The sequence below is a fragment of the Mandrillus leucophaeus genome, unplaced genomic scaffold, assembly GCF_000951045.1.
Source record: "Mandrillus leucophaeus isolate KB7577 unplaced genomic scaffold, Mleu.le_1.0 Scaffold611, whole genome shotgun sequence".
NCBI classification, from domain to species: Eukaryota; Metazoa; Chordata; class Mammalia; order Primates; family Cercopithecidae; genus Mandrillus; species Mandrillus leucophaeus.
The window spans coordinates 1,717,958-1,745,153 of NW_012106598.1; the positions used below are offsets into that span (position 1 = coordinate 1,717,958).

Sequence of the window (27,196 nt, forward strand, 5' to 3'; positions counted from 1 at the left end):
AAAAAAAAAAAAAAAAAAGAAAAAAGAAACTAACAGCGTACCTAAAAATGTGAGGTCTGTGTTACGGAATGTATGCTTTCTTCATTAACAACAATAATTCAAAGTACCAATGGTGACTACTAAGATTCTATCCTTGGTTCTTTAGTTCTCTGCATTCTTCTACCCAAATGCATCTGACAGATAATCATGTTCAAAACACAAAAGACACTTTTATCTAACTAAGTGAGATGACAGGATAAGGATGACAATGTCAAAAGCAAATATATATAGGGCCATTTATGTGCCAGGTGTTATTCTTTAAATGCATGTAATCTTCATAACAACTCATATCTTATCCCATATATCAGATGAAGAAATTAAGTCACAGAGAAGTTTAAAAACTTGCCCAAGTCCAGAGACGTAGTATGTAGCAGAGCTAGGATTCAAATCCTGGCAGTCTGACTCCAGATTTCATGTTCTCAGCTCAATTCTAGTCTTCAGCTATAATTCCAATCCTTTCTTTCCATATGACTATTTAACCTCTGTATGTTTCCATTTCTCATCTGGAAAATGGGTCAATAATAGTTCTTACTTCATAAAGTTCTCCAATCTTTATGAGGATTAAATGCTATAATATATATAATATATTTAGAAAAGTACCTGGCACATAAAAGTAATACATATGTCTGTTGTTATTTTATCTACCAAATGTCTGTCACTGGAGTTGAGAACCACTGTTCTAAAACTGTAACAATCAGTGAGAATTTAACAAGCAGAATAGTCTTAACGTGTCCTTTACAGTGGTAACTAAAGAAAACTGGACTTTCTCAACTATTTTCATTATGAAACAAGTTCACCACCAGCCTTCAAGAAAATATACAAATCATTTAAGAGTTGCTCTCTTCAGTCTGGAATTTCTTCTCCATTATTTAGTATTCCCTCACACCCACCCAAAATTACAGAAACAGACCTCATCCTGATAAAGGTATATAGTGAAAATGTCTCTTACATACTAAACTGAATGTTCACATAACTTTTAAGACATAAAACCTATGTGGCATTTTAGGCCAGGTGTGGTGGCTCACATCTGTAATCTCAGCACTTTGCGAGGCTGAGGTGGATGGATCACCTGAGGTCAGGAGTTCAAGACCAGCCTGGCCAATATGGTGAAACCCCATCTCTACTAAAAATATAAAAATTAGTTAGGCATGGTGGTGCATGCCTATAATCTCAGATACTTGGGAGACTGAGGCACAAGAACTGCTTGAACCTGGGAAGTGGAGGTTGCAGTAAGCCAAGATAGTGCCACCACACTCCAGCCTGAGCAACAGGGCAAGACTCTGTCTCAAAACAAACAAACAAACAAACAAACAAAAAAAACACCTGTGTGGTATTTTAATGTAATTCTCATCTATACAGCTGGATGCTGGGTACTCTTGAACCAGAATACTACGCCCAGAGTCTGGCTTCACAAAAGAGCTACAAAGTATAAAGACTGAAAGAACTACAACCATCCTTTAACCCAGGGACTAACGCTGATTGACATTTAAATATGCTTCTATTAATAGCTTTCTGTTGTGACAACACTCTTGCACAGCCCCAATAAACAACAGTGCCAAGATTTCTCAAAAGTACAGAAGGAGAAGGAAAACCACTGGATAGATCCTAGAGTACATATTCAACAACAGATTATCAAATTACTCTTTGAAGTAGTTGTACTAATTTAAACTCCTAACAGTATGATAGCATATAAAGGATATATAAGGCACAGGTGAATATAATAAATGTGGAAGCATTTCTATGGACAGGGTCACAGCCAAGAGCAGACAATGAAGTGATTTATCAGGTAAACCCCAGAAGGACTTCCAGCTTAGTACCATAGGGTAGGGAGAGCAAGAGTGAAAGGGAGTTCACTTTTTCATGGAAGCTGAAAAGAAGAAAATGGAACAACAGTTGGCTCCTTGTCCCCAGTCTGCCCCTACTCCCATGTACATGCAGATTACATGAATTCTGTCATTTATCCCCAGATCAAAAAAAAAGGGGAAAGGGTTCCTCTCTGAAGAAATTCAGGGGACCGGGCACGGTGGCTCACACCTGCAATTCCAGCACTTTGGGAGGCCGAGGTGGGCGGATCATGAGGTCAGGAGATGGAGACCATCCTGGCTAACACGGTGAAACCCCGTCTCTACTAAAAAAAAATGAGACGGGTGTGGTGGCAGGCGAGCTACTCGGGAGGCTGAGGCAGGAGAATGGCGTGAACCTGGGAGGCGGAGCTAGCAGTGAGCTGAGATGGCACCACCGCACTCTAGCCTGGGGGACAGAGCGAGACTCCTTCACAAAACAAAAAAAAAGAAAGAAATTCAATAAAAACCTGTTGTAGGCCCTTTCCCTTAAAAGCTAGCTCCCAACCCATTTACCCTATTACGCCTGTCGGTGAAAAGGCATTGCTTACGGTGAGACCTGATCAGCCTTCCAGTCCCAAGGGCAAGACCAGAATAAATAAAACAAGGAAATCAATAACCCTAGAAGAAACAGAAATGATTCAGGAAACAGACAATAGTATTTATTTTAAAAAACTTATTATTCTTAAAGCAATTTCAAAAGCTTTTCTATCCATGTCAGTATCAATATGTTATGAAAAAGGAATAAGCGTAAGCATTCTTTTAATTAAAATATAACTGCTGAAATAAAAAGTTCAGTTAGAAGAGTCAGAAAATAAAGCAAAATAAAGCATCCCACCTCCTCCAAAAGGCAAAAAGACATAAAGAGAGGAAAATCTAAGAGGAAAAACAAATTCAGGAGATTCAAGCTTTCAATAAAGAAAACAGAAATTTTCCAAAGCTGAAGACAGACAAGTGTTTATGTATTAAAAGGAACTACTGAATGCTGAGCATAACTAATAAAAAGGACTCACATGTAGGCACATTCTTGTGAAATATCAGAAACATCAAGATAAAAAGAAAAGTTCAGAAATTTCCAGAGGGGGAAAAAAACCTACAAATAAATAAGACTCAGACAGTCATTATCAACGCTAGATGTTAGAAGATAAATGGAGGAAAGTCTCAAAGCTCTGAGAGAAAATTATTTTGACTGTAAAATTCTACTTAGGCAATGGACCAAGTATAAAAGCAAAATAAAGACATTTTCAGATACGCAAAGGCTGAAACAATAATTGACCTCTTATTCTTGTATCATGAAGAAGACAGTTTAGGAAGAATACAAAACAAAGGTAAAAACCAAGAAAACAGGAAATATCCTTTTTTTAATGGTGGCACTAACCCAAGAGTCAAGTGAAAAGAAATTCTAAGGATACAGCTATAAAGCAGACCTCAAAGCAATGAGTCCACATTAGAACAAGAAATCAGGAAGCTCCAAAGAAAATCTCAAAGAAGAATCACATACATTCCAGGAAATAAACATACTGAGTAAGAAGCTCAAAGATATTACCAAAGTGATAAAAGATGCATACATTGCTTTTCTCAAAATAACAAAAAAAAGAAAAAACTCCCGGAAACAGAAAATTATATAACAACATGATCCTAATGGAGCCATCAACCTAAAATGTGGAAATGATTTTGAGTAATTAATTGATTAAGTGTGAGAAAAGTAAATCCACTTAGACAACATGCTGGGAACATTCTCCTTTGGGTAACCTAGGATATTTAGAGAGAGAAATAAAATTTGAGCATATCATTGTTTCCTCTTCCAAGATGTTCTTTGCCCTCTCTTCTCTCCTCTCACTCGTGTATTCATTCATTCTTTCAATATTTACTGAGCACCCGTGCTAGGAGCTGAAGATAAAACAGTAAACAAAAAAAGAAAAATCCCTGCCCTTTTGAAGCTTATATTCAATAACTCCTACTCTTTCAAGAATCTGCTAATGCAGGAGTCTCCAATCCCTGGGTACTGGTCCATGGCCTGTTAGGAACCGGGCCACACAGCAGGAGGTGAGTGGCGGGTGGTCGAGCATTACTGCCTGAGCTCCACCTCCTCCTGTCAGATCAGCAGCAGCATTAGATTCTCATAGGAGAACAAACCCTACTGTGAACTGCGCATGCAAGGAATCTAGGTTGTGCACTCCTTATGAGAATCTAATGCCTGATGATCTGACCTGAACTGGTTTCATCCTGAAACTATCAACCCCAACCATAGAAAAACTGTCTTCCATGAAACCAGTCCCTGGTGCCAAAAAGGTCGAGGACCACTGTGCTAATGGATTCTCTCACCAATGAAACTTTTTCTAAATTGTTAGGCTATGTGTGCCTCCTTTTTTCCTCCTAAAGAGCTCTAACTCTTTGCAAAACAAAATTTGGCTTTTTACATACCTATTATCTCATCTAATGTGTGAAGAATGCAAGACACCAGCATTTATTAGTTATTTGTACCTCTAGTGAACAGCACTGGGCCTAAATCAATAAATAGGTTTTGAACCTTTCTACTCAACCAAAATGTAAATAAAACAGCTGTATTCATCCACTCTCACACTGCTATAAAGAACTACCTGAGACTGGGTAATTTAGAAGAAAAGAGATTTGACTGACTCACAGTTCCACAGGCTGTACAGGAAGCATGGCTGGGGAGGCCTCAGGAGACTTATAATCGTGACAGAAGGGCAAAGGGGAAGCAAGCACGGAATTCTCATGGCAGAGCGGGAGAGAGGATGAAGGGGGAAGTGCTACACACTCTGATGAGAACTCACTATCATAAGAACAGCCAGGGGGAAATCTGCACCCATGATCCAATCACCTCCCACCAGGTCCCTCCCCAAACACTGGGGATTACAATTCAACATGAGATTTGAGTGGGAACATAGAGCTAAACCATATCAACTGCCAAGTAAAATGTAAAGCACTATGCAAATGTTACTTATTATTTAACAGATGAGGACACTGAAGTCCTTCTCAGTTAAATGATTTGCTCCAGACCATAAAACTAGTCTGTAGAAGAACCAAAACTAAAACCTATATTGCTGAAAGCCTGGGTTCATGCCATTTCTACTGTACTAGGTTGAATGAAAACAAGTAGTCAAATCAAAAAATGGGCCTAAATGGGAGAGAATTACCTTAGGCATTTTCTTAGAATGTTTTTAAGTACACAATAAACATCTAAAACATAGACTCTATTTCTTCCATATGTCAAGACATAGCTTTACAATCATGTAAAGATTATTTGGAAAGCCTCTAATCAAAAATCTAACCTATCTTTTAAGAGCTTCAATTTCACAGAGTTATGCATTTCTACTCTGTAGTATATGTTTGAAATGCATAAATGTTTCGAGATGTTTAATGGCATTTAATATAATATAAGTTGGTTTTTTAAAAATTTCCTCACGGGAAACCTTCAAAACTCATTACCACAAATATACTAAACTTTTATTCTTTTTAAACTTGAAAACACTTGACTCCTCAAAAAAAAAATGCTTATATTACTACCTTATACAACAACAACAAAAAGCTTTTTCATGAGTTACATACAGCAAGCCTATGGTTAAAATTGTCAATACACACATTTTTAAAATTAAGCAAAAAATTAAACATAGATACATATATAACTTTTGTAAAAATCGGAGAACTAATGAAACATATTCTGGTATTTCACACATGCCAAGGTTACTAGTAAGCATACTTTTTATGGCTTGTCTTTCGTATATGACCATATCTGTTTAGCAATCCACATTATTAATACTGAATAGTAGTCATGGAAATTATAACTTATCCACAAAAATATAACACTGAATAGAGAGGTAGGGTAATTTTACATTCACAGGATAAGAACCAAAAAATTGGCTGTTTCAGCTCAACATTTATCAAAGGCTTGTAGGTGCCAAAAGCTATTCTAGGCACTTGGAATATTTCAAGATGAATATATTAAAACTCCTGTCCTTGAGGAGTTTACTCCTTGAGTTTACTCTTCAAGGAGAAAGGCAACTGCAACCACTCTTCTCCCAAACACTAAAGCTGACTAATTAAATGTAACTCCCAAGTATAGGATACCATGGCTGGATTATCTACAAAGAAGTTTCATCAAACTTAAAAGATAGTTTAAAATACTGTGAAAAAATCAGTTACTGAATGTGTGTGATACCAGGACTTGAGCTATGTTTGTGAGTCTGATCACAAAAATCAGAAATTTAAGTCACATACACTGTTTTATAAAGCCCCAAATACTTAAAAACCAAAAGGACTCAATGAATACTAACCTAATAGATTTTTACTCATAATGTAACCAGAAGAGTCAAGAGAAACTTTTATCATCCACTAGAATACAGGAGAGTTTTACCTTTTTCCTAATTCTAGTACCACTACATTACCACAATTCGTTACCAGCTCAGGTGCCAACTCTGTGATCTGGCCCATGTTGAGTAAGAATCAGCACCTAAATAGACAAAATCTCTATCCTTTACAACTCAGACTCAGTTACAATCACTGGAATATGTCTAATTAATCCGCAACTTAATTCTATGCCTTCATCTTTTCCTACATGTTTCCCAAAGAAAAAGTACAGATCAGCTTTTGAAGGTCCTTCTTTAATATCTATGCTGACAATCAGATAATTTGTTTTATGACTTTTAAAATATGTGAAGTACTCATATAACTATTAGCCACCTGTCAAGCAATAAAACGGATCCAAAAAAAAAAGGCCAACAGAAATAACAAACAGCAAAGAATAGGCACAAAAAGAACATGAAACAGCCAATACAAATATGAAAAGACAGCCTACCTAATAGTCAAAATAAACATCATCACCACGGTAAAAACAGCATTTATTGTGCTTTCTTTATGTAAGAGTGAATATGCAATAAAGACTCAATTAATTAATCAATGATTTACTAAACAGACAACAAACTACTTGAGAAAATATGCAAATTTTCAAATAAGAGGTAACATTTTCAGCTGGGACTTCATGGATGCAAGTTCACCAGGCAAAGACTGGGGGTAGGGATAACACTAAAAGAAGGGCAGAGGACAAGGCAAGGGCATACATATCATCACCAAAATATGAAGCCAGTTCTTATTCTAGGAGCCAGTTCTCATTGTAACACTGAAGTGGAAAGTACCTGATAAAACAGTGACGAGGTATGAAACTGTACAGGTAGAAAGGAGGTAATATATAAACTCTGTTTATACATCAGGCTAAAAAATTTGAACTTAAATGTTTTGTTTAAAAGACATGTAACTTAATTGGACTTGCTCTTTCCTGTGCCTGTTATTTTCAGTTTTCAAGGAAACATTTGTTCAAAAATAGACAATCATCAATAATTCAGAATCAAGAACGCTTTATCCCTAATAAGATCTCTCTCAAAGACAAGCACAATTCCACACACAAAAAAAATACGTTACTTAGGTGGTCCTCCAAGACTTACTACTCTTAAAACAAATTAAAAATTTAGAATCCGTTGTCAACTCCCTAAATCATCACATAATTTTGTTTCTTCTCTATAATAAACGAAGCTCACTTCTAAGCTGTCCATTACTCTGAGAAAGCTTACTATTAATATGGTTGATATATGTAGTATATACATAATCAAAGGAACTATACAGTTTAGCTCTCATATCAGAACAGGATTATGCTGTCAGAGCAACATCCATATGAGTCCACTTGAGCACCAATCCAACCTTGTTCTCAACCTATATTTTACAGTTTTTATTAACAATTTAAAGATAAGCACAAAACAATAATTTCAGTGATCATGTTTTTACATCTTTTTTAGATTTATAAAGGTTAAAGTTGTCAATAAAGTTTTACATCCACAGATCATACATGAATTCGTTTAAGTGAATATAATAATAAGAAAAGTCAATTCAAGGGCTCTACCTGACATACCCAAATGGCCAAGAGTAAAAAAAGATGCAAGCAAATTAGTAAACCAGTATCTGAGATACTCACTGCAACGAACAGGCCCCAAACACAAAGCATGAGTTTCAAGGACAAGTTAAAACTTCTAAAAAGAGATTAAGAGAAATAACTGGGGCACTAGGCAAAAATGATACAAAATGTCAAACAGGATTATTAACTGGATTACAAAAAAGGTACGTGGATAGAAAATAAATAAGCAAATGACTAATTAGTAAAATCAAGGAACAGGGTCAGAGGAGTACCAACGGCAAAAGTTGCTATGGTGAATAACAAAAATATACAAGATACAGCATTCTTAGATACTACCATTAGCCAACTTGAAAATATAAGAACAATAAAAGATCATTCATATTAGCAGTAAAAATGACAAAGCTCCTAGAAGCAAATCAAATTTAAAATGTATACTTTTTTTTTCTCTTTTTTTTTGAGACGGAGTTTCACCCTGTTGCCTAGGCTGGAGTGCAATCTCAGCTCACTGCAACGTCTGCCCCGCAGGTTCAAGCGATTCTCCTGCCTCAGCCTCCTGAGTAGCCAGGATTATAGGCACCCGCCACCAGACCCAGCTAATTTTTTTGTATTTTTAGTAGAGACGGGGTTTTGCCACACAGGCCAGGCTAGTCTCAAACTCCCACCACCACACCCAGCTAATTTTTTTGTATTTTTAGTAGAGACAGAGTTTTGCCATGTTGGCCAGGCTGGTCTCAAACTCCTGACCTCAGGAGATCCACCTGCCTTGGCCTCCAAAAGTGCCAGGATTACACCCATGAGCTACCGCACCCAGCCAAACAATTTTCAAGGAGATTTAAAAACACATTTAAATACAAAAAAGAAGAACTGAACACAAAGATATTCTATGATCATGGATTAGAAAATACCAGTTAACACAAATTATGAGTTAAATCTAATTCCAATCACAAACCCAGCAAGACTTTTTGTGGAGCTTGACAACTTATTCTAAAATTTATATGAGGCCAGGCACAGTGGTTCATGCCTGTAATCCCAACACTTTGGGTGACCAGGTGGATCCACCTCAGGTCAGGAGTTTGAGACCAGCCTGGCCAATGTGGCGAAACCCCATCTCTACTAAAAATATAAAAATTAGGTGGGTATGGTGGCGGCTGCTTATAATCCCAGCTACTAGGGAGGCTGAGGCACAAGAATCACTTGAACCTGGGAGGCAGAGGCTACAGTGAGTCAAGATCACGCCATTGCACTCCAGCCTGGGCAACAAGAACGAAACTACGCCTCAAAAAATAATAATAATAATAATAAAATAAATAAATAAATAAATAAAACATATATGAAAGATCAAGGAAAACAAAGACAAGGGAATTGCATTCCAAATATCAAACATGCCACCATATAATTAAGAACATATTTCTGTTGCAGAAGCAGGCAAATAAATCTCTGCTATAACAGAGAGACCAAATATAGAGCCAAATATATACATAACCTTAGTAGCACAGGCTTATAAGTCAGTAAAAAAGGGATAGAAAATTGTGTTAGGACAATTAGATTTCTACACAGAAAAAAAAAAAAAAAGAAAAAAAGAAGTGCTGTATACCCCTATCTCATATCATATATGGAAATAAACTCCAGCTAGATTAGAGATGTAGGTAAAAAACCAGCCTGTTGAAAGACAAGAGTGACACCATTTCGAAGCAAAACCACCATAATGACAGGAGTTTGGCTCCAGCAGCAAGGTCTTCAAACAACGCCTGTAGCATAGATAACCCCTCATAAAGATGTTTATCTAACCTCTCCAGTGGTCACGAATAGCAAGAAAGTCTAAAGTGTCACCAGCTGCACATGTTTTACCAAAACAGCTTGCTATATAAAGGATATTTTGGGGAGGGTGGATGTGGGAATACACCACCTCTTGGCCACCCAAAACATTATTTCTGTTAGTAAGTCTGTAATAAATGTTTTTTATAAGAAACTGGATTTGTCAGCGTCTTTCTTCAGCCTCTCAGCTCCCTTAGCCTTTGGGGGTAGCTTTGCATGTGTTTGCTCATAGCAGAACACAACTGCTAATATTAGCAGAGTTCCACTTCTGGTAATGATAAACTAGATAATTCAGACCACTCTCCTGCTGAAAGAACTAAAATGTCTGGACAAAATACATTTAAAAGTCTATGTTAAGGCTAATGAAGACACAAGGCTAATGAAAACAAAATATTAGAAAAAAGAAAAAGAAAGAGGTGAGCCTAGCAATAAGGGCCCCTTTTCTCCAACAGGCATCTATTAATTACAGAACAGAGGCCAAGAGGCTAAGAAGCAGAGCAGACCTTTTGACTGACTTACAAGATGAGAAGGTCAAAGATTGGAAATCAAAACCTACCAAGAAACTGCGAAGCCCTGTAATGCCAAAGGACCATATCCTAGATGTAAAGGAGGATCAACCCTCAAAAGTACAGTCATATGTCACCTGACAACATGGATACATTCCAAAAAAGACATTATTAGGCAGTTTCATCATTGTGTGAACATCACAGAGTGGGTTTACACAAACCTAGATGGTATAGCCTATTGCTCCTAGACTACACACCTGTATAGCATGTTACTGTACAGAATGCTGTAGGCAGCAGTAACACAATGGTATTTGTGTATCTAAACACATCTAAACATAGAAAAAGTACAGTAAAAATACGATACTATAATCTTATGGTACCACCATTCTATATGCAGTCCATCATTGATGGAAACATCATTATGTAGCACATAACTGTACTAAAGCCCAGATTCAAATTATCTCTAACCCTAATTGAATTAAAGTGATCTAGGATTGCTAGTTCTAGTCACCAGATAGAAACAAACAAAAACCTTAAGTAAAATACATCAACATTCAGAAGTTCAAATAACCTCTATCACGTTTTACGCAATGTCCAGCACTCTATCAAAGATCACAAGGCATAGACAAAAACAATAAAAAACAAGAGAAACAATATAAAATAGAGACACAAAGGAGATTAACATTTAAAGATTAGCAGACAGAATTAGACTATAATTAATATGTTCTAGGATATGAGCCTAAACAACAAAGTGAGACCCTATATCTCCAAAAAATCAAAAAAATTAGCCGGGCATGGTGGCACATGACCGTGGTTCCAGCTATTCAGGAGGCTGAAGTGGGAAGATCACTTGAGCCCAGGAGGTCAAGGCTATAGTTAGCCATGATCACACCACTGCACTAGAGCCTGAGTGACAGAGCAAGACCCTGTCTCAAAAAGAAAAACAAAAAATAAAAATAAATTATGTTCTGGGACATAAAATACAAGATTTCTGGATAATATCTTTAAAAGGCTAAAAGGAATCACTAACCTAGAATTCTTTACCCAGCAAATATACTGTTCAGAAGTGAAGTGAGGGTCAGGCATGGTGGCTCACATCAGTCATCCCAGCACTATGGGAAGCCAAGGCAGGAGAATTGCTTGAGACCAGGAGTTGAAGACCAGCCTGGGCAATACAGCCAGACCCCATCTCTACAAAACAAAATTGTTTTAATTAGCCAGGCATGATGGCATGCTCCTGAAGTCCTAGTTACTCAGGAGGCTAAGGCTGGAGGATCGCTTGAGCCCAGAAGTTCAAGGTTGCAGTGAACTGTGATCACACCACTACATTCTAGCCTGGGCAAAAGAGCGAAAACCTGTCTCAAAAAAAGGAAAAAAGAAAACATGAAGTAAAATAACAACATGTTCACCAAAAAAAACAAAAACAAACAAAAAAAACCAAAAAAAAACCCAGGTATTATCATCATACCCACACATAAGGAAATACTAACAGATATTCTTCAGGTAACTGGGAAATACAGAAAGAAATAAAGAACAATAAAAAGCATAAATATATGAGTAAATATAAACATTTGCAATATAAAATAACAAGAATTCCTTGTGCTATTTCAAATATATACAGAATTTAAAAAAACAAAGCAGATCACAAAAAAACAACAGACCATACAAGCTCTAAAAAAAAAATTGCCATATTCTTAGGAAAAGATTGTTTCATGACCATGAAAACAATTACTAGAGTGAGTTTTACACCTGTTTAATCAAAGACAACTGTTATACTAGTCAAATTTTTGAAAGCCAGTCAGTCAGTAATAGTCATGCTTCTGAAATTCAGACAATCAAGAGTATCCTTCAGTGAACAAAGGCTTACAACGTCCAAATACTTTTTAAACGGAATGTTACATATCTTTATATTATTAACCTTAACAATAATGGTACTCTTTTTGAATAATAAATAAATGAAGAAAAATGTCCTTGCACTAGAAAAGAAAGATACAAATATTTCTGAGACTTAATAGGAGCTGTCATCAAGGCAACACTCAGAAACAATATACCTACAGCTCCTGATCAATCTCTTGTGCAGCTGTGGGCTCCTTTTCATATATGGAAATTAGACTATTACTATGTCACCCCAGAACCCAGGGTACCTGTTGTGTGAGAGTAACAACTATGCTATTCCAAGAGTACGACTTCCCAACATGCTCAGTGGACTGTGTCTTGTAACAAAGAATATGAACAGATAAAACCTTTTCTTTGAAAACTGACAAAGAGTTTTCTGAAGATAATGATCTGATCCATACCTATCTTTAAGAACTATAGTATGCCTTCACAGTTGTAATTATTGGCAACAAGAATTAAACTTCTTGGATCAAATACTTCATATCTACTCAAAATTGTAACATTAACACTTAAAACTAAGAAAATAGAGATGTTTAAAATTTTCCATTTCACACACTTTTACTTCATATTCCTACTTGATAACTTTAAATACCAAATACCAAATGTTTAGCCCTGAAATGATATTAAAACTCTTCTCTAACTGGGATATAATTACTTTCCATTGAAGCATTGTTCTGCCACTCAAGAGTCATCTGATTTACATAAGTGCTAGTTAAGCATCATAGAAATTCTAAAATATATCATTAGAATGTCACAGATCACTTAATCTACTCTGTCAAAACAGGGATTATTTCAACTTCTGTTTCACTTCTCTTAAAAGAAATCCTATTTACTTTCTTTTCTCTAACAGGGAAAAAAAAATTAGTAAAATAAACTTACAGTATACTTCCCAAATCAAACTTTAAAATGATTCTGGTTAACCACAAATTGACTGAAGTATTTTTTCTGAATGTATTTTACTGAAACATGGCTGACAACATATAATAATGTTACTGCTACAGAATTACAAATTATTTCACTGATTACTCTTCTTATTCAAGAAAAAAAAGGTCACTTTGGTCCATACAAAATTGTCCAAATAAACTAGATGCATTACTAGCTTAAAGTAAACAATTTTGTAAATAGCACTTCTACTTAGAGTTAAAACATAACCATAAAAAGCTTTCATTAAGCAATACATTTCACTAAGCTAAATTTATAGAAATATGTAATATTTCTCTCACTTTCACACATCTTGAGTATTTGGGAAAATAAATACAAAAATGTTTTATTTTTTTTAAATTCAGAAGTATATAATTTCTGCAAATATTACCAGCCATAAATTATAATATAGAAAATTTAAGATAAATAAATACCATGAATATTATAAACTGTAAATAAAATTCTAGCCATAATTTATGAAACTCACATTATTAAACAACACACACACACACACACACAGATTCCAAATGAAGAAGAGAAGTACCATGGTAGTTTCTCTGTGACACAACAAAAATTATTCTAATAAAAAAATTAAACAATCATGTAATTCCTAAATTTGTCACAGAAAGGTATGTGAGCTGGTCCTCACACCTCCTACTAGATATCTTTACACAACTTAAAACCTTTTCTTTTTTCATGCTATTATTTTCTTTGTAATAAAATGCCAACTAGTCAGATTCTAAAATACGAATCTTTAGAAATGAGATTAGCAAAACTACTTTAAAATACTTACTGTCTTGTTTCGTAATCTAATTATGTCTGAGACAGAGCCAGCGCCACAGTACTCCATAACAATCCAGAGGTCTGTATTCTTAAAATAACTGCCATAGTACTTTACAACATATGGGCTAAAAGAAAACACATAAACAATTAAATTTAGTTAATTCCCAAAGAAATTGTTTTCTTAATCTCAATACAAAGTATTTTCAACATTTCATAATGTTCCAATAAGTTAAATAAGTAAATGTCTATTGTACATCAAATTCTCAATATCTGGAGTTCACCAACTATGCATAATTAGACTTTAATTCATGGATGAGATTTAACAGGATTACAAACCAGAAGAGGACCAAATGTTTTGAGTGATTCTGAAGAAAATAAGACTTCATTTTGGCAAAGAAATTACTACTTAACATGAGGAACAAATGAAAATTTTTCCCTTTAACTAAAGCATTTTAAATATAAGTCTTCTAAAGGATTTTGCATTCAGTCAAATATTAATCAACTCTAAAATAATCTATATTTCAATGAGGCCAAAAGAGTTATTTTAAATTTTCTTTCATTCTGGCTTTTGAAAATTCTAGAGAAAAAAATTATAACTTTTTCTGTTTAAATTTATAGAATTAAAATATTAGCAATTTAATTTCTAAACTGTGGTCTTATGTCTTCCAGAGCAGAATAAACTATGTTTATAGCCAAGCTGTCTTCAGGAAGATTTAGAAAGGGACAAATGACCATCAGCAATAATGTACATTATGGATAAACTACATATACTGATGTATGAGAAATCTTACCTATCTCAAAGAGACAGAATACCAAATTCAAAAAATACATAGAGATAGAAAATACAAGACAGCAGAAACTAAATAGAATACAACTTTAATGCTACAAGAGCTCAAATGAGGAAATAACATTGGAATCATCCAAAGAGAACTTTGTGGAAGGGAGTGGGATTTATATGAGATTTTGAAAGAAAAGTTTAAACTCCAAAATGTAGATGGAGAAGAGGGATAAGAAAATTCTAGAAAAGAGAAAGGCCATGAACAAAGGTACACAAATAGAAAGAGAAAAACCAAGTATGGCATGTAAGAGGACAACTTGTTCAAATAAATAATTCTATGTAGTAGTAGCTACAATCAAAAACAGTAGCTATTTTGCTGGGCACCAATGTAAGATAAATAAGACAGAAAAACAAATAAGCAAAAAAAAAAAAATTTTAAGTACAATAAAAGAACATGTAGAGACTCTACCAATTGTGGAGGTTAAGAGAAGACTGTCAGGGAAGACTTCTCAGTACAGCCTTTAAAATTTTAGCCATGCTCTGTCTTTGAGGCAGTAATAAATAGCCTACCATCCAAAAAAAAAAAAAAAAAAAACACTCAGGACTAGACGGACTCAGGGTCGAATTCTAGCAGATATACAAAGAAGAGGTGGTACCATTCCTGCTGAAACTATTTCAAAAAATTGAGAAGGAAATGCTCCCTAACTCATTCTATGAAGCCAGCATCATTCTGATACCAAAACCTGGCTGAGATACAACAAAAAAAGAAAATGTTAGGCCAATATCCTTGATGAACACTGATGCAAAAGTCGTCAACAAAACATTAGCAAACCAAATCTAGTGGCACATAAAAAACCCAATCCACCACAATCAAGTAGGCTTTCTCTTTGGTATGCAAGGTTGGTTCAACATATACAAATCAATAAATTTGATTCATCACATAAACAGAACTAAAGACAAAAACCACCTGATTATCTCAATAGATACAGAAAAGGCTTTCAATAAAATTAGACGTCCATTCACATTAAAAACTCTCAACAAACTAGGTATTGAAGGAACATACCTCAAAATAGTAAGAGCCATATATGCAAAACCCACAGCCAACAATCATACTGAATGGGCATAAGCTGGAAGCATACCCCTTGAAAAGCGGCATGAAGACAAGGATGCACTCTCTCACCATTCCTATTTAACATAGTATTGGAAGTCCCAGCAAGGGCAATCAGGCAAGAGAAAGAAAGAAAGGTCATCCAAATAGGAAGAGAGGAAGTCAAACTATCCCTGTTTGCAGATGACAAGATCCTATATTTAGAAAACCCCATAGCCTCAGCCCAAAAGCTTCTTAAGCTGATAAACAACTTCAGCAAAGTCTCAGGATACAAAAGCAATGTGGAAAAATCACTAGCATTCCTATACACCAACAACAGTCAAGCTGAGAGCCAAATCGGGAACTAACTCCCATTCACAACTGCCACCAAAAAGAATAAACTACATAGGAAGACAGCAAACTAGGGAGATTAAAGGTCTCCACAAGAACTATGAAACACTGCTCAAAGAAATCAGAGATGACATAAAGAAATGTGAAAACATTCCATGCTCAGGGATAGAAATAATCAATATCATTAAAAAGAGGCTGGGCACGGTGGCTCACGTCTGTAAACTCAGCACTTTGAGAGGATCACTTGAGGTCAGGAGTTTGAGATCAGCCTGGCCAAAATGGTGAAACTCCCATCTCTACTAAAAATACAAAAATTAGCTGGGCATGGTGGCGCGTGCCTGTAATACCAGTTACTAGGGAGCGTGAGACAGGAGAATCACTTGAACTCAGAAGACGGAGGTTGCAGTGAGCTGAGATTACGCCATTGCACTCCAGCCTGGGCAACACAGCAAGACTCCATCTCAAAAAATAATAATAATTAAAAAATAACAAAATATATATATGTGTGTGTGTATATATATATATACACACACACACATCATTAAAATGGTCACACTGCCCAAAGCAACTTATAGATTCAATGCCATTCTTATTAAAACTACTATTTGAGATTCAGCACAGAACTAGAAAAAATTATTTTGAAATTCATATGGAACCAAAAAAGAGCCTGAACAGCCAAAGCAATCCTAAGCAAAAAGAACAAAGCTGGAAGCATCAAGCTACCTGACTTCAAAATATACTACAGGGCTACAGTAACCAAAACAGCATGGTTATGATACAAAAAAAGACACATAGACAAATGAAACAGAATAAAGAACCCAGAAACAAGACCACACAACTACAACTATATGATCTTTGACAAACCTGACAATAACAGGCAATGGAAAAAAGATTCCCCATTCAATAAATGGTGCTGGGATAACTGGCTAGCCATATGCAGAAGATTTGAAACTGAACCCCTCCCCTATATCATGTACAAAAATTTAACTCAAGATGGATTAAAGGCCTAAATGTAAAACCCAAAAATATAAAAACCCTGGAAGACAACCTAGGCAATACCATTCAGGACATGGGCAAAGATTTTACGACAAAGACACCAAAAGCAATCACAACAAAAGCAAAAATTGGCAAATGGGATCAAATAAAATCAAAGAGCTTCTGTACAGCAAAGAAACTAGCAAGAGAGTAAACAGACAACTTACAGAATGAGAGAAAATTTTTGAACAAACTATGCATCCAATAAAAGTCTAATATCCAGCAGCTATAAGGAACTTAAACAGATCCACAAGAAAACAACAAAAACAAAAACAAAAAATAACACCATTAAAAAGTGGGCAAACGACATGAACAGATACTTTTCAAAAGACCTACATGTGGCCAACAATTATATGAAAAAAAGTTCAACATCACTGATCATTAGAGAAATGCAAATCAAAACCACAATGAGATACCATGTTACACCAGTCAGAATGACTATTATTAAAAAGTTAAAAAAAAAAAAAAAGCTGATGCTGGCAAGGTTGTGGAGAAAAAGGAATGCTTACATACTGTTGGTGGGAGTGTAAATTAGTTCAACTATTGTGGAAGATAGCGTGGCAATTCCTCAAAGACCTAGAGACAGAAATATCATTCAACCTAGCAATCCCATTACTGGATATATACCCAAAGGAATATAAATTTTTCTATTATAAAGACACACGCATGCTTATGTTCATTTTAACTAGCACTATTCACAATAGCAAAGACACGGCACCAACCTAAATGCCCATCAATGACAGACTGGATAATGAAAATGTGGTACATATATACCATGGAATACTATGCAGCCACAAAAAAGAACAAAGTCATGTCCTTTGCAGAGACATGGATGGAGCTGGAGGCCACTGTCCTTAGCAAATTAACACAGGAACAGAAAACCAAATGCTGCATGTTCTCACTTATAACTGGGAGCTAAATGACAAGAACACATGGACACACAGACTGAACAACACACACTGGGGCCTATCAGAAGGTGGAGGGTGGAAGGAGGGAGAGGATCAGGAAAAATAACTAATGGGTACTAGGCTCAATACCTGGGTGATAAAATAATCTGTACAACAAACCCCCATGACACAAGTTTACCCCTGTAACAAACCTGCACATGTACCCCTGAACTTAAAATAAAAGTTAAAAATAAATAAATAACAAAAATATCAATCTAAAAAATAAAAGTTAAAATTTTTCCATTATAATTAAATTTTGTATTAAAAACAAAGGCAATAAATACAAAAAAAAATTAACTATATCTTGAAGTCAAAGGTAGAACAGAGTGGTTGGAGCTAAAAGGCCTGAATTCAAACCTGTTTTATCCCCAGTGCTACTCCATTACCTCTTACACAGACTTGCTCCCCACCAGTCTCCTTGTCTTAGTTTTCTCCCCCGTTCTAATCTATGCTACATACAGTTGACAAGGTACTTTACTTTAAAACGAAAGTAAAATAAGCTGATCATACTGTTCTCCTAGTTAAACAAAAATACTCCAATCATTCTCCATTACCCAAAGGAAAAGGTCTTACCTGCTTCATATCACATACAAGTTATTTCAAAGTCTACCTTGTTACCCGTATCTCTGATTACTCTCCATCTCATACCTTAAGTTTTCAGACATACTCAGCTTTGCTAGGTCTTGGGAATTGAAAGTACGTATTTGGAGTTCATAAATGTTCGCTGAACCATTTAAGAAAAGTGCTTGTTTACAAACAAATGAAACTAAATACAGACTTAGAACTGCGACATATGGGAAACATTAAAAAAAAAAAAATCTCTTTACATATACTCCTTTGAGGTATGGAGCCTATGTGGAAACTTTTATAGGGAGTACTGTTCCTACACCTGGCTGTGCATCAGAGCCACCTGTGACCCAAGCCCATACTCCTTTGAGGTTCTGATTCAGTAGGTTTTTAAAAGCTCTACTGGTGACTCTGATATAGACCCAGAGTTAAGCTTCACTCCACCAGTGAACAGACTGTATATCCTTCAGAAAACAAACAAACAAACAAACAAACAAAAACTCTTTCTCTCTCTCTATTTTTTTTTTCCTGAGACAGAATCTCACTCTGCCACCTAGGTTGGAGTGCAGTGGCACCATCTCGGCTCACAGTAATATCTGCTTCCTGGGTTCAAGTGATTCTCGTGCCTCAACCTCCCAAGTAGCTGGGATTACAGGCCTGTGTCACCACGCCCAGCTAATTATTGTAGTTTTGCTAGAGAGGGGGTTTTGCCATATTGGCCAGGCTCATCTTTAACTCCTGGCCTCATGTGTTCCGCCTGCCTCAGCCTCCAAAAGTGCTGAGACTACAGGCATGAACCACCACGCCCAGCCAAAAAAAAACTCTTTAAATATGAATTTTCTCATCCAAAATTTTGAAAAGTGTTAAGTAACAATGAATTCAAGATTATGTTCACTGAAAAGCACACAAAAAAATGTACATTTTTCTTGCCATGCACGCTAATCAGCAATGCTAAGAGTAGAAGTGACAACTCACAAAAATTAGGAATTCTAACCTGGGCAGCTACCTGAAAAAACAGTCCTATCTCTCCATAAGAGTAAGTCAAGAGAAAACGTTGGCAAAAGGTAAAATTCTCTTCAAAGAAATAATTCATGGCCCATCTAATACCCATGTAAGTAGATGGATCCAAGTCCAACACCTCTACAACATAAAACATGGCCTCACTAACTTTAACCCAGTGAAGTATGTAAGCAACTAGAACTAAACAGCCACATGCATTCACTGACCCTCTACTTGGGCCAGGCATTTGACCAGATGTTCAGTATGCACTGGTGAAACACACATCCACAATTTGGTCCCTCATACAGAATACACCAGCATGAATATACAGGAATTAAGGAAGTAAACTCACAAATAAATATGATTACTAACTACAGCAAGAAAAGAAGAAAGGGTGCTATAAGATAAACTGGCTGTGACTTTATTTTGTATTCACCATTTCTGCAAATAAAATTGTTCCTAGTTCATATGAAGGAATGGAATGCATTCGTATTCCATGGTAGCCTCTGAGACTTGGAAGGCACTGGAGTATGTGAAAAACCTTTGAAGGTAGGTAAGTGAGCTTTAACAATAAAATGTCCTTTCTCCATTGAACTGCTGTGAATTACAAAATCCACAGATTGGAAAAGAAGGAAATGCTTAAACTCCAGAGTTCATATGTATACAGTGGCCATCCTCTGATACTTTCTATGTCAGCACCTTTTATACTGTAAAGCACTTATTACACCCTGCAAGGACTTTGTCATTGACTTTTATCTGCCTCCCCTAGAAGAATAGAAGCTCCATAAAGATAGGTACCAATCTGTCTTGCTTTGCATTTTATCCTCAGTAGCTCTCTTCTCATATACACAAACTGAACAAGCAGGCCGGGCACGGTGGCTCACGCTTGTAATCCCAGCACTTTGGGAGGCCGAGGCAGGCGAATCACGAGGTCAAGAGTTCGAGACCATCCTGGCCAACATGGTGAAACCCTGTCTCTACTAAAAATACAAAAAAAAAATTAGCTAGGCGTGATGGCGCGGGCCTATAAACCCAGCTACTCAAGAGGCTGAAGTAAGAGAATCGCTTGAACCCGGGAGGCAGAGGTTGCGGAGAGCCAAGATCGCACCACTGCACTCCAGCCTGGCGAAAGAACGAGGATCCATCTCAAAAAATATATATAAAATTAAAATAAATAAATAAAAGAACCAATGAATAAATAAATCACACAAAAAAACTAAGACAGGACCTAATTTAGGACTCTCCAAGGGAATAACATTTAAGCTAAAATGCAAAACTTAACTAGAAGTTAGCCAGATAACTAAGCACCAAGAACTGCCCTGCAAAGGCCCTGAAAGACAGAACAAAGCATGGTCAAAGAATTGAACGATTAGCGGGCCTAGGATAAAGTGAGTAAAGGATACAGTAGGACATAGTGGAGCTGCATATGTAGGGAGAAGCCTGACCATGGAGGGCCTCAAAACCAAGGTAAAGAGACTGGGCTTTATTTGAAATACAGGAAAAAATCAGTGAAGAATTTTAAGCAGAGGAATAACCTGATATAAAGTTTCTGTGGTTGCTGAATGAAAGCTAGATTGTAGGGAAGCAGATGTGAATATAGAGAGACCAATTAAAAAGCAGTGTTAGTCCATGCAGAGATTATATTAAGCATATCTTTTTATTTTCTGTATTCTTGATGCTTGACATCTGGGACCTTGCTAAAACTGAAGCGATTGCCCCTCTCGGGGTTAGCTAATTTCTAGAGACAGCAAACTAACTCCCATGGAAGGATGTCTTTTATGCGCACACCAACCTATCTAGAGCCCAAACCTCCAACCACCTCTATGGTTACAGTCTAGGGTCAACTTTTCCCCTGCCCAAATTGCCCCAGGGCCAGATACCAGACAACCAGAGAAAGCCCTATGCCCCAGAACCCACTTGAAATACTCAAAGTAGCCAATCCTAAACCTGTTTTACCCCGTCTCACCTGTCCCTTCCCACGGAAACCACATAAAGATTCTTGCCCACTTTTTCCCCCTCACTTTCTCTGCCTCCTAACTGACCCTGGTACTTCCCTGTGGAGCCCTCTGTGACACAGCACTCCTCCTTCTCTTGTGAGCTGTATGTATAACAATATATCTTTTCCACAGCAATAGTCTCTTAATCTGTTGGCTTCATGATATGGGAGTAATAATAAAGCATACTTTTTTTTTGAGACGGAGTCTCACTCTGTCACCCAGGCTGGAGTGCAATGGCATGATCTCAGCTCCCTGCAACCTCTGCCTCCCGGGTTCAAGCGATTCTTCTGTCTCAGCCTCCTGAGTAGATGGGATTACAGGCACCTGCCACCATGCCCAGATAATTTGTATTTACTAGACACAGGGTTTCACCATGTTGGTCAGGCTGGTCTCGAACTCCTGACCTTGTGATCCACCCAGCTCGGCTTCCCAAAGTGCTGGGATTACAGGCATGAGCCACAGCGCCCAGCCCTAAAGCACATATTTTAAAAGAGAGATGTTGGTGGCTTGGATTAAAGTGAGTGTAGTAGAAATAGCATAGAAAACAAATTCAAGAGATGTTTTCAAGGTACACACAACACAATGTGGTAGTAGTACAGACTGGGGAGCTGGGAAACAATAAACAAGTTTTCTTCTGTCTTATTTACTGTGCCTCCCTACAATTGCATACAGAACCTACAACTTAAGACTGGCAAACTAAAGACTAAATTTTAAAGCTGTCATTTTAAAAAATTAAAAAGTGAGGCCAGGTATGGTGGCTCACACCTGTAATCCCAGCACTTTGGGAGGCCGAGGTGGGCAGATCACAAGATCAGGAGTTCGAGACAGCCTGGCCAACATGGTGAAACCCCGTCTCTACCAGAGATACAAAAAATTAGCTGGGCCTGGTTGCGCGCGCCTGTAATTCCAGCTACTCGGGAGGCTGAGGCAGGAGAATCTCTTGAACCCAGGAGGCAGACGTTGCAGTGAGCCAAGGTCGCGCCATTGCACTCCAGCCTGGGCAACAAGGCGAGACTCCATCTCAAAAAAAAAAAAAAAAAAAATTTTTTTTAAGTGTTAACACAGCTACCAATAGGCTCAGAGAGTTCAAGACCTGAGACTTTAAACTCAAGTCTATTTCCACTAACACAGATATGCATTCAAATTCACATTTATTTAATTTTTTTTTAAAGTAATTCAAACAACAAACATTCACTGAACAAGCCTATTAGCAGACGCTAGGGAGAAAAACGGAAAAACATTAGACTAGTGACAAAGAATAAAGGGCAGTCCAGGCAATGCAGAACCCTTGAAGGAATTTATGTAAGGAAATAATACAATCAAACTAGCATTTAAATATTATCCTGTGAAGGATTGTCAAGGATCAAACATGATATTGTTCATTCTAGCCAGCAAGTTAACTAACTCCAATTATTTAGATGTTCTAACATCTGTTTTTAAACCATCATGTTGATTATTAAAGGCTAGGGAAGAGGGGGAGAGAGTTTCACTCAAAACACTGTAACACTCCAGTGTTATATACAGGCAAATCTATAAGATATTGCAGGTTTGATTCCAGACCACCTCGATAAAGCAAGTATCACAATACAGTGAGTCACACAAATTTTTGTTTTCCAGAAAGAGCCCTTGGACCAGGAAGATTCATAGCTGAATTTTACCAAATGTATAAAGAAGAGCTGGTACCAACCCTACTGAAACTATTCCAAGAAAGTCAAGGAGGAGGGACTCCTCCCTAACTCATTCTACGAGGCCAGCATCATTCTGATACCAAAATGCGGCAGAGACAAAATGAAAAAGAAAACTTCAGACCAATATCTCTGATGAACATAAATGCAAAAATTCTCAATAAAAGACTTGCAGACCAAATGCAGCAGCACATCAAAAAGTTAATCCACCACGATCAAGTAGGCTTTACTGCTGGGATGTAAGGTTGGTTCAACATACACAAATCAATAAATGTCATTTGTCACATACAGGAGATTTTGCAAAATTCTTGAGGGCCCTAATATTTTTGGAATGGGCAATGAGTACTGGCTCCAACTTAAAGTCATGAGAGGCATTAGCCCTTAACAAGAGAGTCAGTCAGCCTGTCCTTTGAAGCTAAGCAGTGACTTCTCTCTAGCTAGGAAAGTCCTAGATGGCATCTCCTTCCAATAGAAGGCTGTTCCGTCTACATTGAAAATCTACATTGAAAATCTGTTGCTTAATGTAGCCACCTTCATCAATTATCTCAGCTACATCTTCTGGATAACTTGCTGCAGCTTCTATATCAGCACTTGCTGCTTCATCTTGCACTTTTACGTTATGGAGACAGCTTCTTTGTCTAAGCCTCATGAACCAACCTCTGCTAGCTTCAAACTTTTGTTGCTTCCTCACGTCTCTCAACCTTCATAGAGCTGAAGAGAGTAAGGGCATTGCTCGAGATTAGGCTTTGGCTTAAGAGAATGCTATAGCTGGTTTGAACTTCTATTCAGACCACTTAAACTGTCTCCATATCAGCAATGAGGCTCTTCCACTTTCTTACCACTCGTGCTCACTGGAGTAGCACTTTTAATTTCCTTCAATAACTTTTCCTTTGCATTCAAGCTTGGCTAGCTGTTTGGCACAAGAACCCTAGCTTTCAGCTTATCTTGGCTTTCAACCTGTCTTCCTCACTAAGTTAAATCATTTCTAGTTTTTTATTTAAAGTGAGAGTTGTGTGACCCTCCCTTTCACTTGAACCCTTATGAACCACTGTAGAATGACTACTTGGCCTAATTTCAATATTGTGTCTCAAGGAATAGGAAAGCCTGAGGAAAGGAAGGGAGATGAGGCCCACGGCCTAGCAGTGGTACAGTCAGAACACACACAACATTTAGTTCACCATCTTATAAAGGTGCAGTTCGTGGCACCTCAAAACAATTACAACAGTGACATCAAAGATCACTGATCACAGATCACCATAACAGATATAATAATAATGAAAATATCTGAAATATGGGAAGAATTACCAAAACATGACATAGACACATGAAGCAAGCACAAGCTATTGGAAAAATGGTGCTGACGGACTTGATTTGCTCAGTACAGTTGCCACAAACCTTCAATTAAAAAAAGAAATGCAGCATCTGCAAAGTGAAGAAGTACAACAGAGTAAGGTATACCTGTATATAAATTTTAAGCAGTGCAGAAAGTTTTAATTCAGACATATGCCTAAGAATTTTGACTAAACCAGTATATGGACTCGCAGGTTGTACTGGAACCCAGCAATTCTATACACAGTCATCCCTCAGTATCCATGGCGAACTGCTTCCAGGAACGCCACAGATACCAAAATCCATGAATGCGCAAGTTCCTTATATTAAATGGCACAGTATTTGCATATAACTACATACATCCTCCAGTATACTTTAAATCATGTCTAGATTACTTATTACACCTAATACAATGTAAATACTATGTAAATAATTATTATACTGCATTGGTTTTTTTTTTATTGTTTTTTTCTATTGCTTTTTTTCTCACAATATTTCCAATATGCAGTTAGCTGAATCTGTGGATGCAGAACAAGCAGGATACAAAGGGCTAACTGTAGTTTTATTACTTTTGTTATTCTTTTTTTTTTTTTTTTTTTAAGAGACAGGGTATCACTCTGTCACCCAGGCTGGAGGGCAGTGGCACAATCGTAGCTCACTGTAGCTTCAAACTCTTGGGCTCAAGTGATCCTTCCACCTCAGCTTCCGAAGTAGCTGTAACTATAAGCATGCACACACCTGAACTAATTATTTTTTTTATTTTTTGTAGAGACAGAGTCTCACTACATTGTCCAGGCTACTCTCAAATTCCTGGCTTCAAGTGATCCTCCTGCTTTGGCCTCCCAAAGCACTGGGATTACAGGCGTGAGCCACCGTGCCTGGTTAGTTTTGTCTCTTTTAAATAGGAGTAGGCAGCTATGCCTTTGAAAATTTCACTGGGTGGAAAAACCAGGAACACACAAAGGAAATTACAGACTACACCAGGAAGCAGAGGTGAAATATGATGCCTTAATAACTAGCATGCCAATCATGAGCCACATTCTATGACTTTCTCTTATGCATCTTCTCTCCACTTCATCCTCCTGTCTCATTAATTTTTCCCTTCCCCTATGTAAACGCTTTCAATCCAATAAAATGATGTATCTTGTTCTGGTTTTCTTTTTTTTTGAGGGGGTGGGGGCATCTGGGCTTCCTCTCATCTCATACCTAATGATCACACCCTTTCCATTTCCATCTTCATTTCATAGCTCCCTACACTCTTTATCCTAATGGTCCTCCTCTAGTATCACAACTCAAAATAGAAAGAGTATTTAAAAAAAATGAGAAAACCCAAAGGGGAAAAATGGAGAAAGGACTACATACTCCCATCTAACTGTACGTTACTTAAACACTACCTATGATACAAATTATATGGACTGAATCATTACGTTTAAGCTTCTTACAAAAATCCAAATGTTCTATTCACAACACCCGAAATATGGAATCAATCTAAGTGTCCATCAACAACATCATATAATTAAAGAAAATGGAATACTTTGAAAACACTGCTTGAAAGGTGACTTTTTTTTTTTTTTTTTTTGAGACAGGGTCTGGCTCTGTCACCCAGGCTGGAGTGCAGTGGCATGATTTCAGCTCATTGTAACCTCTGCCTCCCGACCTCAAGCAATCCTCCCAACCTCAGCCTCCCAAGTAGCTGGGACTACAGGCACGTGCCACCATGCCTGGCGAATTTTTGTATTTGTTTTAGAGATAGAGTTTTGCCATGTTGCTCAGGCTGGTCTTGAACTCCTGAGCTCAAGCAATCTGCCCACCAAGGTCTCCCAAAGAGCAAGGATTACAGGCATAAGCCACCATGTACAATCAAAAGGTGACTTTTTAAATATTAACTTGAATTTCATTCTAACTGAAGAAAACCATATATTGTTAAAGGTATATTTTTTAAAAGTCTTCCTAATATGGGCATGTGATAATTAAAATACTAAAGAAATGGCTATTTTTAATTACATCATTTTCATCAACATCTTACTACAATCTTAGTAGTGTTCTGTAACTTAGTAGGTAATATAAATAAGAGTTTTTACAAAGGCAATGTGGATATTCTACGGAAACTGAGCTGTTTCCAGCGTAAAGCTGAATCACACAGCAATTTATTTCTTGACCCACCCAAAACTGAATATACACGTGAGCTGATACAAATTGCCAAAGTTCATCACTAATCCTCCAATATGGTGATTTTCAAGCTTTTTATTATTTTTATTTTTTTTTTGTCAGAAGCCATGTTCAAATGGAATCTTATCTAGAAACATGAGGAAATAGAATAGGTAAGAATGTAGCATGCTCTGGTAGAAGCCAAGGGGTGCGCAGTGACACCCTGAACAGGCCAGCTGAAAATGCTCTATTTCGCCATAAGAGTTGTCTCTTCTCTTTGCCCAGCAAATCTAACTCATCAATCAGGACTCAGCTTAGCTATGACCTCCCTGGGAAAACTTTCCCTGAACCCCCAAACATGATAGATATCTCTTCCAACCCACATACTTCTCCATATCTATCCCATCACAGCTCTTACCACACTGTGTATTGAAATAGCCTACCCATTCATCTGTTTCTTCCAGCTCAGTGAAATTCTCTCCAATGCCTAAGACCCATTCTTTTTTTTTTTTTTTTTTTTTTGAGACAGGGTCTGGCTCTGTCACC

At 37.1% G+C, this 27,196-nt stretch overlaps 1 protein-coding gene across 1 annotated transcript in view; it reads right to left on the bottom strand.

The window, feature by feature from the left end:
• The window catches only part of STK3 (serine/threonine kinase 3), a 485,544-nt gene that overhangs the window by 249,507 nt on the left and 208,841 nt on the right, over positions 1-27,196 (bottom strand). Inside the window, exon 6 of the mRNA XM_012000011.1 lies at positions 13,738-13,852. Coding sequence (XP_011855401.1) covers positions 13,738-13,852 — 115 coding nt within the window. The remainder of the gene's footprint in view (positions 1-13,737; positions 13,853-27,196) is intronic.